General features: G+C 41.2%; 1 protein-coding gene across 1 annotated transcript in view; it reads left to right on the top strand.

Moving 5' to 3' along the window:
* The window catches only part of COL11A1 (collagen type XI alpha 1 chain), a 141,768-nt gene that overhangs the window by 83,927 nt on the left and 42,725 nt on the right, over nt 1–15,116 (top strand). The window contains exons 32-38 of the mRNA XM_008147090.3: nt 2,719–2,772; nt 2,893–2,937; nt 3,074–3,127; nt 3,228–3,272; nt 6,145–6,198; nt 9,979–10,032; nt 14,290–14,343. Of these exons, the coding sequence (XP_008145312.2) occupies nt 2,719–2,772; nt 2,893–2,937; nt 3,074–3,127; nt 3,228–3,272; nt 6,145–6,198; nt 9,979–10,032; nt 14,290–14,343 (360 nt within the window). The remainder of the gene's footprint in view (nt 1–2,718; nt 2,773–2,892; nt 2,938–3,073; nt 3,128–3,227; nt 3,273–6,144; nt 6,199–9,978; nt 10,033–14,289; nt 14,344–15,116) is intronic.

Below are 15,116 nucleotides of genomic sequence, written 5' to 3'. Positions count from 1 at the left end.
AATATTCTTTGAGTTTGAAATTTTAGTCTTTATGATTCCCTATAACTTTTCTTCATACATTTTATTCTATGCTCAGAAACCACTTGTTTCTCAGTTCTACAATCAGAAATGACTGGCACATCAAAGATCACAGATAACTTCAAAGATAACTTTCCTATGTGGAAGCCAGTGAATTTTAAATAGATTTAAATCTTTTTTGTATTAAAAGTGAAATTTGGCTGCAGATCTTCTTCAAGCAATTTAAAGACTATAATTAGACAATATAATTTATCCAGTATCTTACTAGCAAAATCTTGGTGGGTATTAGATGCACCCATCTTGTGTACTATAAAATGATAAGTAGCTATTTCAAAAAGTAATATCTATTTTAAGACAGGACACATTGATGGTTAAAACAGCATTTAAAGTAATATTTTTATGCTTTCACACTGACTGAGCCTATTTTGCCATTAAGCTTTGACTTTTGGCCTTTGGCGTGCTGTTTGCTTTTTTCTATTTAAAAGCAGATGATGCCACGGCATGGAACTTAGCTATCTGGTGATAATTCCTTCCGCGAGGAAAAGAAGAATGATTTATACAGACTGCTTAGTTGTTAGATTGGACATTTTTGTCTGTTTCCCATAAATTTCTTAGAGTAGAAGCTATATAACAAAATAAATTTATTAAAAATGAAATTGATGCATAAGAGCCATTTGTTTTAGTGGAGTTTCTCTAAGTGTGTTACTCATCTAGGCCACTCGGGACAGAAGTGAATGTTTGTTCCTAAATAAAATCTGATAGGAGTAAATTATTTTCATATTCAGTTATACTCGCTTATCAAATTCCCAGCATATCACAAAGTAATACTGTACCAGACACAACTATCTGCTTCTCTGTAGAGAAAGAAAAGAGGCTTTGAAAGCCTTCAGAAATGTAATTTGCAGACATCTCCCCCATTATGTGAACATTACGCATCCTGACATTTGTCCTCAGGTCGGACATGGTCATCTCTATGAGCAGAAGAGATAAATTGGGGAATGGGTCATAAAAATAGCTTAGCCGAGCGTTCAGGTTAGTGTTTTGACCATCAGCTACCACGGGCTTTGCACACTTTCCTGACGTGGGGAGGACATGGGAATTGATGGCCTCCATTCTGTACGTAAGACCTGGAGAAACTGTTAATAATGCGGATTCCTGAAGCAAAGGTCTGCGTGGGACCTGACGGCCATGATGTTAGCCATCGCTCCAGGTTTTTCTGATAGAGAAGCCATTTATCACTTGGAGAAACATGAAGGGGTAATTCAATCCAAATGAGGGGGTTAAAAAAAAGCAAAGTGTATTCCAGTCAAAGAAGGCTTCATTGCACTTCCTTCCATGCATGGGACACGTGTCAAATAGGACCGCCTTCCACTCTTTGATGGACATTTCACTCGTTGCTGCATTCAATTCCCACGATGGTCTAAATAGGAAACGTGAGTTTGTGGAAGCACGCTCTCTACCCCGTCCCAGGGTCTGATAATTAGCAAGTTGAACAGCACGGATTGGAGCCCTAATCTGCTCATTTAATGAGACAGGACCGAGGCAAACGGCCTCAGTCCTGTTCACAGGAATCTCTGAGCAGATGGAAGTCTGGACATGTGCACAAGGAGAAATTAGAGTATATTTCTTTTATAAAATGTGACTGTTTGTAGAGAAAATGACATAATGCTTTTACTGTGCTTATTACATCTTTAGTCATTATTTATTGCTATCATTGTCATTTTTTAATATATATATATTGATTGATTAATTGATTGATTGATTTCAGAGAGGAAGGGAGAGGAGAGTTAGAAACATTAATGATAAGAGAGAATCATGGATCGGTTGCCTCCTGCACGCCCCCTACTGGGGATTGAGGCCGCAACCCGGGCATGTGCCCTGACCAGGAATCGAACAGTGACCTCCTGGTTCATAGGTCCATGCTCAACCCCTGAGCCACCTCGGCTGGGCTCATTGTCAGTTTTACACCTTGTCTTCCTTGATTCCAATCTCCCCCAAATTCCTTAGTTCCTGTAGGATGTTGACTGCCCTCATTTCGCAGAAGAGAAAACAACTATGTTCAAAGAGAATGAACACCCCCAAAGTATTTAGGTGAACGCTTGACAAAGACAAGTCTTGGATTTATGTCTTTGAAATGCCCAGAGCAGGACTGTGACGCTGGACCACAGTCACACATCACACAGGGAAGGTGGAGGGAGAAGTTCAGCGTCTGTGACTTCATCCAGGTCTAAGGACATAAAATTACTCAGTGAAGAGTGCTATGTAGACTCATCCCAGAATGTTAATTCAGGACAAGATTGTGTAAAATGCTCATTTTAATATGTGATTATTCATATTGAAACACAGGATTCTTCAGAGTTGAAGCAAGTATGGAGGCTTAGACGTTATCCATTGACTGACTATAAAATGCCCTGTAGTTGCTATTTTCTAATATGAGAAATGACATATTTGACTCATGATTTTACCGAAAGCAAAAAACTGAACATCTGTTTTATCCGTTCATGCTTCCGATGCCCCCAGGATTGCCGACGCCCCTGTAAGTCCGTCTTTAAGTACACGGATGGAGTTTGTATGGCGCATTAGAGACACTTTTCACTTGCATGTGACCAGCTTGTGAGAAGCACTGAGTTCCCAGCGACGTCCCGTTGTGGTTTAAATGTCAGCTGCCAAGTTCACGGTGGGTCCTTTTCATCTTTGCAGGGTTCCACCGGATTTCCCGGCTTCCCAGGGGCCAACGGAGAGAAAGGTGCACGGGTACGATGCCTAAGTATATTGCCTGGACGCGCTAGTGTAATGTTCTTGCCCGAGGACCCCTCTCGGCCAGACGGTCCCCTGTGCTGCTAACCCTGACCCTGTCTCCACTGTCTTTGGCAGGGCGTCGCGGGCAAGCCGGGCCCTCGCGGGCAGCGCGGTCCCACGGTGGGTACCTGACATTCAGTCCACATTTTCATTGCGGACTTAATTTTCCAAGATGATTTTCTCCAGAAATACGAATGTCTCCGGCGCCTCTGGCGTGGCGTGGCACGAGAACCACATGGTCTTCTGTTCTCTGCAGGGTCCTCGAGGTTCCAGAGGAGCGCGCGGCCCCACCGGGAAGCCGGGCCCGAAGGTACCGTCAGGGCCTGTTTCGTGGGCTTTGCTGTAAGGGCTCCATCGGAGCCGATGCTGGGGCAGCAATCTCACCGCATTTTTCCTTCTGTTATTGGCAGGGCACTTCGGGCGGCGATGGCCCTCCAGGCCCTCCTGGCGAGAGAGTAAGTATGAGACGGGCACATCACATAGAATCGATACGAAGATATTGCAAGTGATGACGTTTCTAGGGAAGGGAACCCGTGTCTGCAGCACACATCCACGGCCAGCCACAAAATCCAGCGAGAGTTGAAACATGCCTATTCTTTAATTGACTCCTCTAAAAGAAAGCTTCGTCTTTCTACTTTTTATTTATCTATTTTCAGTCCTCACCCGAGAATATTTTTCCATTGACTTTTAGGGAAGAGAGAGGGAGAGACAGAGAGAAACATTGATGTGAGAGAAACACATCGATTGGTTGCCTCCTGCAGGAGCCCTGACCAGGGCCCAGGCCGGGGAGGAGCCTCCAACCTTAGTACGTGCCCTTGACCGGAATCAAACCTGGGATCCTTCAGTCTGCAGGCTGACACTCTATCCACTGAGCCAACTGGCTATGGCATCTTTCTATTTTTAAAAAATATTTTTAATGATTTTGGGAGAGAGAGGAAGCGAGGGGGAGAGAGAAAAACATTGATGGGGCTGCCTCCTGCACACCCCCTACTGGGGATCGAGCTCACAATCCAGGCGTGTGCCCCAAAGGGGAATCGAACCAGATGATGCCCCACCGAGCCACACCGGCCAGGGTTCATCTTTCTTTGCACCCAGGTTATGTGCTACTGATTTTGTCACAGAAATGAGAGAAATAACACGTGTAATTGGTCCAAGACGTCACTCTTAAACTCAAGCCAAAATAATGTTTTTTCTTTAAATGGACGCATACACCTCTGCCTTCTTCGCTTTGCTTATGTTACACAGTGATACTCATTGTGTCCAGGAGCTGGCCAGCAGCATGATGCTGGCAAAATGCACGCTCCCCGTGGCCATTCAATCACAACCCATATGCACTCAAATCAAGATGAAACATCCATTCCAGGAAATAGAAAAACTATTTATTTCCAGTTGATGTAAAATCAAGCTAAATACACATGAGTAAGCATGCCCTTTATTTTACTTTAGTTTTTTTGCAAAAAGGATCATTTTTGTAGTCAGATTTTGAAAAGCTATCCTTTTGAAAGAATTTTAAATATTAAATTGAATTACTGTGCAAGAAATTACTTATTTTAAATATTCTATAATTATTTTTAGTATTATGCAGTCATAGACACATATTTTTATATTATTTTTGAAATTCATAAAGAAGTTTCACAAAAATATCCTACAATGTGTAACTTAAAACTGAGAGTAAGTAATTTTTGGGGGGAGTAAAGTTGGTATTTGTGACAAATGTCAGATGAGACAAAAAAATAAATAGTTATAGTCATTTCCAGCTTTGGTTTATATTTAATTAAATTAAACTTTCTACTAAATGTTTCTTACAATTGAACTATCCTCAAATTAAGTCCATCCTGTACATTTTGAGCTCATAAATAATATATACAATTTGAAATTTTTTGTGGACCAAATCATGTTAATAAGAAGATCCAGTCAAATTAATTAAGATGGCTGAATCACTAAATGGAGTAGAAGCATTTAAGAAATTGTAGCGGAATTAGGAATTGTGTCTTTAAAACACAAACTAGTTTTTCTTATTACTTGTGCTTTCCAAAATTTCATGATCAGCCATGTCTTTACAAATTTATTTTGGAGCACAACACGGACCCAATAGCATGCTTATGTATAATTGCAAAAACACTTCAAGAATAAGAAGAGGATATTTTGAAGATAAAATTAAAGACTGATCCAAAAGAAAAATTTTTTTTTCAAGTAAGCTGGGAACAATTTTTAAGAAACATTTATACATGTTTTAAATATATGGAATGTATTTCTTGTATTCTGTGGAGTTGTTGCGATATTTCCTTCCTAGTGTACCCTCATTCTCTGCAAAGAATTTTTATAATGAATTGTTTAGTTACATCTTAGGCACACAACTGAAAATATGATAGAAATAATATACTAATATAGGATATCGTACAAGTTAAATATGACTACTCATACTCAATTATTTGCAGCTCAGGGGTGCCAGTTAGTAGAGACTTGGTTAGTACAGCATTCATTTGGATCTGAGATGACCAGATTTAGCAAAAACAAAACAAAATCAAAATAAGTGAGACATCCAATTAAATTGGACTTTTACATAAACAATGAATAATTTGTGACATAATTATGTCCCTTGAAATACTTGGGACATACTAAAATTATTCATTATTTACCCAAAATTCAAATTTCACTCGACGCTGGGTATTTTCTCTGGCAATTCTCGTTGAGTTTCAATACTATTTTTACAGAGTCTGTATGTATTTTTTACCCCACCTGGAAACTCTTTTGATTAATTCAGAAAGCATATGTCAACACTCTCTTGTGGAATGTCATAAAGAAAGACCAAGTGTTTCATCTTTATTTTGTCTGAGGAAGTGAGTGAAATGAGATACAATCTTCCAAAGTAGCCTCTTTTAAGTACAGAGATTAGTTAAAGGCATCTTCTCTGGTCTTTTTGAGGAAACCACTTATTTGCTTCCTTTTAGTTTATTTGACTAGAGGCAGAATATTTAGAAAGTCCATTTAAAAATAGTTTTTCTTTTGGGGGACTTGGAATTGAAATGTCCTCCTTGTCAGTTGTTTCTAGCTAACGTGGAAGGCAGAGAATCTGTGGAAGGTCCTGACCCAGGCGTGGCTTACACTTTCCCGTGAACGTGCTGCGTGGCTCTGGGCGCTGAGTCGTGTGAAAAAACACCCCCTTGGCTCTTAGCTGAGCACACGTGGTCTCGCGTGTGGCCGTAGTCGTCGACGTGGTGAGGCAGCCACCTGCTCTGTTGTGCTTCCTCTGTAGACACACACCGCGAAGCATCAAGGCGTGTTGTGAGGCGTGTTCTCACATTTCCCCCTGCTCTTTGTTTTCAGGGCCCTCAAGGACCTCAGGGTCCGGTTGGATTCCCGGGACCAAAAGGCCCTCCTGTAAGTGTGAGAGTTTTTCTCTTTTCTTCACTTGAGAATGTGTTGACATTTTTGAGAGTCATAGCTTATATTTAAATCATTTTTCGATACACATATTGATGACAATTCCTATAAAAACAAAGTTTCAATGAATAACGTCAAATTCTACAGATATTTTCACTTTGTGATGTTTACTGAGTATTTCTGGTGATAATGTAATTACATCTTACTAAATATTCTTTCAAAGTGTATCAAACACTAGAACAACATGAATATTATTCTCTCTCAATGACTCCTCTGCCGCCACTAATGTCACTCATGGCATGAAAAACTGTGATATCCAATGTGTCCTTCAAAATACGTGTGGGTCGCAGACTTCTCACTGGCCTCGCTGGCGGAAGGGATGAGGGAGCTCTCCGGGGCATGTGTTGTAAGTCACCAATCCCATTTAGGAGGGTTCCACCTTCATGACTGAAGCACCTGCCCAAAGGTCTCCCCTCAATAACAGCACCTTAAGGGTTAAGTCTTTTTTAAAAAAAATATTGATTTCAGAGAGGAAGGGGAGAGAGAGAGAGAGAGAGAGAGGAGAGAGAGAGAGGGAGAGAGACATCAATGATGAGAGAATCATGGATTGGCTGCCTCCTGCATTCCCCCTACTGGGGATTGGGCCCACAACCTGGGCATGTGCCCTGACAAGGAATCAAACCGTAATCTCCTCCTTCTTAGGTAGACACTCAACCACTGAGCCACACCGTTCAGACAAGGGTTAGGCTTTTAACATACAAACTTGGGGTGACCCAGCCTTTGGGCCCAGGCGCCACCTGTCTAAAGAGGCTGTTCTGAAGGGGTGGTCCCTGGACCAGCCCATCAGCTCTCCTGGGATTTGTTAGAAATGCAAAGTCTTGTCCCAGCCTCACTCCCCTGCTCGGAGCCCCAGGGGAGGGGCCTCGGGTATTCTAGCAACGTCTCAGGTAGTTCTGACGAAGGCTCAACCTGTTCACCACTGTTCTTGTCTCGACCTGACTGTGCACACAGATCATGTTGGCACCTTGTTAAAAATGTAGATTTTGATTCAGTAGGTTTTGGGTGCATTCAGTACAAGTCTTGCAAAAAGGAACCGTTCAGAACATTCTAAATTAAGATGTTAAAATTTTAAGTAAACGTTATATGTGATTACATTATATATTTAAACATGTTGAAAATAATTTATAAATAATTACATATGTTCTCCAAGTCTTATTGAGTTTGAACAACCCTCTATTTCACTGTTACTTTCAAATGTTACTTCAGCTCACATCTTCAGAAGATAAATTATTTATTGTGAAATACTGACTTGAATAGTAAATGTTAAGGCAGTCTCTGGCCTTCTACAATAATTTTCAGACAGGATGTACAATCTACACAGACACATGTACAAGTGTGTTTAAACTATTAGTTTAACACTACAGTCTTATTACTGCAAACAGATCAAGAGCAGATTATCTGCATTACTGTATTATAAACGGATTCATGCAAAGAGCTAATATTAAATGTAGGGTAATAACTACACACAGGATTCTTTTCATGAGTATTTTGAAGCCACATGCATAGACCATTGTTTAGCACCATAAAAACTAGTGTCATGTGTGACTTCCACATTATCACACCATTTATTTTTGCACGTATGTTTAAGAATTGTTTCCCTTCATGCACTGTAACTTTATTGTCGGGGAAAGCCACTTGACCCACTCTTCCTCAGACTTTTTCAGCCTATTCTCTCGTGCCTTTCCCACGCGTTTGGAGCCACTGAGCGTGCATGCGTTCTGTCTCCACGAGGCGTTAGACGTGGAAGTGCCTCCACTTGAACAGAACGCACTCTTGTTGGAGAGACACGGCAGTGCTAAGGAGCAAGGCTTTCACTGCAGAGCAGAGTGGCTTTCATACTCTTTCTCTGGCAGTGAAACAGGAGAGCATGAGAGAAGCGCCCCTCAGTTCGCCGGAGTGCGTTTTTGTGATGCTGAGGAAAGAAATGCCTTCATCTCGTTGATAGGAAGGAGGACATGTGGTTGGAGGGTTGGCGCACCCTCCTCTTCCTGCAGGTTAATCGGTTCATCTTCACTGTAATCACGAAATGTATTCTGTGTACACACAATATACACATACATGTGTACAAACATGGATTATGGATTGAGTGCTTGGGATATTCATGTTTAGAATGCTAATGTCATGTCCATGTCAGCATACAGTTTCCCCACTAAGGTAATCTTTCACTTGAGGCGATGAAGATCTATAATATGACTGTTATAAGATACATTCTACTTACAGAAGAGGAAAATTCAAAACTCAGTGCCTAATACATAGATAGGTAAAATTTGCTGTGGAACGAAGGGATGGTTAAATGGCATCGCATTTTGGGGGCCTTGGTTAAACACATTCCAGTTTTGGTTTTGGGGAGAGGGTGGCATCAGAATCGCTGGAAAACACGAGTCGGTCCCTGAACGAGCTATGATCTCGGGAAATATCGCAACAGCAGCCCTTAACTAGGGCTGTTAGCTCACCTGGCGACCCGTGTGTCTGCAGCGATGAGATCGGGGAGCAGATGGGTACCAGGCGAGGCCAGAAAACTTCTTCCCGAGGGGCTGTAGCCGAGCTAGGAAAAGGCTCGTTCCGGGGAAGGACGTGATTGTGAAAATGAGCTTATTTCTAAATAACCCCCTTAGTCAACTCAACATAGAAAAAGCATGATATTGCAGAGTAGATTTATGTATATAGCTCTTTTAAACAAATACAGAGATGTATTTAAATGATTAACACGTCATGAGAAGTATATCTGTCATCATTAAAATACTGTTATTAAAATGGTGGTTTTTCTTCATTTATCCAGAATGGCAAGGCTATTTCTGCCTACCTCTAGTAAACATGTCTTGAAATGTGAACTTGATCCTTAGAATGGCTTCTGAGGAGGATGAATAATTCCTAACGCAGATGAAGAAGCAATCTATTTCTACTAAGTGTCTGAAACAGAGGCACCTCGCTGAGTTGTTTACTTTAAGTACTTGGTTAATTGCTTCATTTATTTCTTCGGTCATGACGGAGATGGCATCCTCTACAAAAAGGGACAGCATAGTAGCCCTGCTCTCCGGCGCTTAACAAACACGATGCTTCCAAGAAAATCTGAGCAATGCGACTGGGGAAATTGGTGTCTAAAATTGAGCGTAGTACCTTCTTTCCTTTTCTTGAAGCAATTGAGAGGTAACTGCCATTGTTTGGAACATCCAGTTTGTGTTTCTTTTCATTGTCAGTTAGAAGCTCAGACCACCACTAGAGGGCACTGTCTCTCTCTCTCTCTTTCCTTTCCAAGTCTTGATGGGTTGAAAATTGATCAGCAAAAGGAGGGCAAAATATATTCATATTTCAAGTATTAAAGAACTAACATTTTTGCAAAAATAAAAACAAATATATCTCAATATTCCTTTTAAATAGGTAACTACTAATGAAGAAAATTGAAATGTAAAATGTTCAGATTAGGGTTGTACAATTTTTTCTTGGTCTCAGTTCAGATAGAATTATACTAAAGATATATATATATATATGTATATATATATGTATATATTTATGTATATACATATATATATACATATATACACGCACACATATATATATATATATACACACATACACACACACCATATTACTATATAAAATCAACAGAACATAAAAAATACAATATCTAATGAAAATGTGATAAGAAAATTAACATATTGCATGAGACTGTACAACAAGTCATATTTATCACGTGTGCGTTTTTATTTGTGATTTCAGGGACCGCCTGGGAAGGATGGCCTGCCAGGGCACCCTGGGCAACGTGGAGAGACTGTAAGTGCCCCCCCTCCTCTGATTGAAATTGTCCATCTCCAGCACCTCATCATTTAACGGAAAGCTACTTTATTATTTAGCAGCTCAATTACCAGGTTAAGGACAATGGAGAAATCTATTCTAGTGAAACTCTTTTTAAAAAAATATATATTTTTAATGATTTCAGAGAGGAAGGTAGAAGAGGAGGGGGATAGAAACTCCAGTGATGAAAGGGAATCATTGATCGGCTGCCTCCTGCACACCCCACACTGGGGATTGAGCCCGCAACCTGGGCATATGCCCTGACCGGGAATCAAACCGTGACCTCCTGGTTTATAGTTCGACCCTCAATCACTGAGCCACACCGCTGGGCCTATTGAAACTCTTATTAAAATACAAACGCAAAAATAGAACCATGTTTGTATCTAAACACCTAAAAGAACAGGCTGGAGGGTATGGTATGTGAGTTGCTTTGCTTGTCTTTATGGTCAATTACAGCATCTTGGGATGAGCTGATGGGGAAGACCCCATTATTTTTGTGATACCTCCACCTTGGCCCTTTCACTGAAGTCTTTGTTTACAGGTAGATTCCAACCAACCCTATCACCCTTCCACTCTCTAAAGGAAACACATCGAAGTAAGCCATGCAGGTGACATTCTTCTCTCCAGAGCAAAAGGAGGCAATCCTTTCTGATGTTGAAACCACAAGGTTATAATTGGTCTGGAACTAGGTCAAATGCCTCCTCTTGCCTCCTCTTCCTCCAGGGAACATGTAACTGCATGTTATTTTAAAGCTGTGAACAGTATAACATTAAGTACATGATTAGGGCAGAGGGGACACTGGAAGCTCAGCTATGCCTTACAGATCCTGGTGGGTTTGTGGGTTTACTCTGCCACCATCACAAAACCAGGCGTCAGGCTATGCCAGTGGCGTGTGAGTTTAAACAGAAATCATCGTGGGTTAGCATGTTGACTTGGAATCCCATTTTGCTTCTCATCGTTGATTAATTTTATCCAGATTTCTTAAGGAAACCACCACGTAGACTACCTTTGAGGATGAGGCTCCAAAGCATTCTAGGGCATTCTGTGAGCACGAAGATGTATTTGGAGTCGCATCGCAGTCCACGATAACAAATCTGAAAACGATGATTTTCTGCGTAGTCTTGTGTCATTCACCAAGTGGCAGTTCCTGGTGTAAGAACTTTTTCGCTTTAGTCAGATTGTAAACTTCAAAGTCTTGGAGTTCAGAAATACATTTCAGAATGAGTTAGTGAGACCAAAGAGTAAAATTGTTTGGGTTTTCTCCCGGGAAAGATAGCTACATGAGGAGCATAAAATAAACCCTCTAAAGAAAAATCCACATTCAAATTTGCAAATGCATTCTCATTTAAATATTGCAGTCAATCATTTTTAACCAAGTCCTGGTAGAGCATTGTGGGAATAATTCTGTAATATTCCCAAAATGTCTGTGAAGGGAAGGATACCTAGAGAATTTTCATTATAAAATCCCTTTTGTCTTCAATTTAATAAGAACTGCTTTTCTCCAGAGTAACCATATTATATATTTAAATTTAAACAAAGAGGGAAAATAACATATTAACTAATGATTCAAGGATGGATGTTCTCCATTGAGTAGTTTCTCCTAGACAAAGGCTAGCATTATTTCTGGAAAATTGTATTTCATATTTCAAATCCACTTTTAAAAAAATATATTGATATCAGAGAGGAAGGGAGAGAGGAAAAAATATCAATGAGAGAGAATTATCAATCAGCTGTCTCCTGAATGCCCCACACTGGGGATCGAGCCTGCAACCTGGGCATGTGCCCTGACCAAGAATGGAACCGTGACCTCCTGATTCATAGGTCGACGCTCAACCATTGAGCCATGATGGCCGGGCCAAATCCACTTTTAAGAGCAATAATGAATAATCCTATTGCCAGGAACCTTTCTTTCTCGTGTGTGTGTGTGCGCGCGCGCGCGCACGCACACACACACACACACACACACGCTGACTGGGATTGAAAAGATTACCTTATACAAGAATTTAGAGTAGCTGTATTTTGCTATATATGTGTTACTTATTTTAAAAAATGGATATTTTTTACAATGGAATTTAGTCCTCAGTCAGAAATCCTTGCATTGAGAGTTTAATCTGACATTTTACCATCCAAAGCTTTTTAAGACCACTGGGAATTATTAGAAATAGTTTCTATTATACTGAAACAACCCAAGTTTCTTTCAGAAACACAGTGCCAAGTCCTGCATTGATCCTAATATAGACAATGAGGACAGTGAAATTGTTCAAGATTTTGCTGATCTTGGTTTAGTCATCAATTCAAATGGGAGCTTCAGCCAAGAATTCAAGAGAAGGCTGAGATGTGGGAGGGCAGCCATGGAAGAATCAGGGGGATCACCAAGAGCAAAGATGGGTCATTAGAGACCAAGGCTAAGACCACCGCACCCTCCTACTCCCAGTTACTATGCACAGATGGGAACGTTGGACGATGAAAGCTGATAGAAAAAGTAAGATTCAATTGAACGAAGCTGTTAAGAAGGGAGCTCTGTAGGTGCCCTGACCATCAGAAAGACAGACAAGTGGGTCCTAGAGGCAACGCGGCCTGAACCATCGCTGGTGGCAAAACTGACAAAACTGACGCGGTCCTATTTGGGCACATCGTGAGAAGGTGGGTTCTTTGGAAAAGACAGTTGTCGCTGGGAAAAATAGAAGGCAGCAGCCAAACAGGAAGAGCGAAAGTGAGACGGATTGACTCCAGGAAGGAAGCCAGAGGCGTGAGGATGCAGGAGCTGAGCAGGGCTGCTGAAGACAGGACAGTGTGAACACCACTCTCATTCAGAGGGGCACCAGGCGTTGGTGCTAAAGGCACGGGACACACACTTTAGATGCTCAGAGTAACGGTTACATCCTTACAGGCCTGAAGGTTGTGATAGAAATGGGTGCCACCTGTGGCTGCCCTTTGCTTTCTGACCTTATTTTTTTAAAAATTATCAGAGAGGAAGGGAGAAGAGAGAGAGCAACATCAATGATGAGAGGGAATCATTGATCGGCTGCCTCCTGCACGCCCCCTACTGGGGATCAAGCCCTCAACCCGGGCGTGTGCCCCAACTGGGAATTGAACAGTGACCTCCTGGTTGATAGGTCCACGCTCAGCCACTGAGCCGCACCAGCCGGGCGCTTTCTGACCTTATTATCTCCATCTGATGTTCTCGTGAGTAAAACCTTGCAAATACCAGATGCTTTAATTCAGTTCTTTGGAAGGTCTTTCTCTCAGTATTTTGAATCTTATTTCTCCAACTGTTAAACATAAGTTCACTCACATGAAAAAGAAACGTGCCAACCATAATACAGACATGCAGAATGAATAACCCATGAGTCTGGAGAAATACAGATACAGAATATAGCCCAAAGGCATGATTTCGCCAGCACATGCAGCTGACATGTACCAGATTTTACCTTAATGACTCATCCTATGCAAGATACATTTGTAAGTGTATTCTTTGGGCTTTTAACAAAGAACTCTGATCAAATGCTGAGCTGTTTACTAATCATGTCAAGTATTCTTTTTTTATAGTATATCTTTTAAAAAATATATTTTTATTGATTTCAGAGAGGAAGGGAGAGGGAGAGAGAAACAACAATGATACGAGAGAATCATGGATCGCCTGCCTCCTGCATGCCCCCTACTAGGGATAAAGCCTGCAACCCAGGCATGTGCCCTAACTGGAAATCGAACCGAGACCTTCTGGTTCATAGGTCGATACTCAACCACTGAGCCACACTGGCTGGGCTCAAGTATTCTTTTCATAAATATGATTTTACACCGTGTTTATTTTACATGATTGTTGGGATGCAGGAAAGAGAAGCGCTTTGGCATCATAGACTGTACATGTATGTCTGCGTTCAGAATAGCGCCTGTTTGGGAGAAGTCTGACAGTCGTCATTGATTCCGCCCGTAAGCAGTGCTGGTGACAGTGATCTCCTTTGACCTGAACAGCGGGCTGAGGACATGTGTCCACTCCAGGGTCATCCCAGGGTCTTACTCCGTCTTCTGAGCTTATTGAAGGTCACCATTGGACTGTCATGTGAAATAATGCACGTGGTGAATTTTGAATTTTAGAGAGAGCAGGAAAGTGACGACACGCTAAGTATTGTAGCCAACAGTGACTTCCTTTTCATGAGCGGTATTCCATCGTCTCGGGAACTTGAATTCATGCTCGTACCCTGTAGAGCTTTAATGGATTATGCTTTCTCTCCTTAGGGATTTCAAGGCAAGACCGGCCCTCCTGGCCCCGGGGGCGTTGTTGGACCACAGGTACATCCCACCACTTTGCTCCCCTAACACGTCTTATTTTCCTGCTTCTGTTTTCACCTCTGCCCAGCTTCTTAGGATTGGAAATGAGGTATTTTTGTATTTCGGATAGCATTGTAATATGCATCTTGCTTACATCAAATGAACTTCCGCAATTAATGCTTAGCTAAAGTGATTTCTAACTGAACTGAATGAGTGAAATAGAAGGGAAAATGATAAAAATAAGTCAGAAAATTCCCTTTCACGTAGTGCAAGTCCGACCATGGCAGCATCTGCTAAAAACCCACAATGCCTTGCTAACGAGGTCAGCCATCCCCTTTTCCCGGAATTTCAAGTTACAAAATGACTTGAATCTTCTGAGTATAAATTCCATTTAGAAGTGGATTAGAAATATAAGGCTTTGACCCAATTTTATTCTAAAAAATGGAACATTTGTAATATATTGTATTTTTCTTAAGATTTTTGTCTTCATAACAATGATTTTAGCAGGTGATGTATTGAGTAGGCATCTTCATTGGATTATTTTTATTGGTACTTTCGAGAAAGAAAAACCAGTGGCCTGTTTCAAATGTAATCACATTTTCATGTTAAGACAAAGGGTGTGATTTAAAAGGAGCAATATCGATCGCAGTCCTCGCCAGACCCCTTTTTTTTGGCACAGTTGTGTGAATCACTGCTCATTTTGTCCCAGTGGGGATGGCCATTAAATTAGGATCCATTTTCCATTCCTTACTGTTCAGTTCTGATCAAATATTGAAGGAAAATTTCCTTCGGGG

The sequence above is a fragment of the Eptesicus fuscus genome, chromosome 22 (genome assembly GCF_027574615.1).
Source record: "Eptesicus fuscus isolate TK198812 chromosome 22, DD_ASM_mEF_20220401, whole genome shotgun sequence".
Lineage (NCBI taxonomy): Eukaryota > Metazoa > Chordata > Mammalia > Chiroptera > Vespertilionidae > Eptesicus > Eptesicus fuscus.
This window is presented reverse-complemented; position numbering and strand designations above follow the sequence as displayed.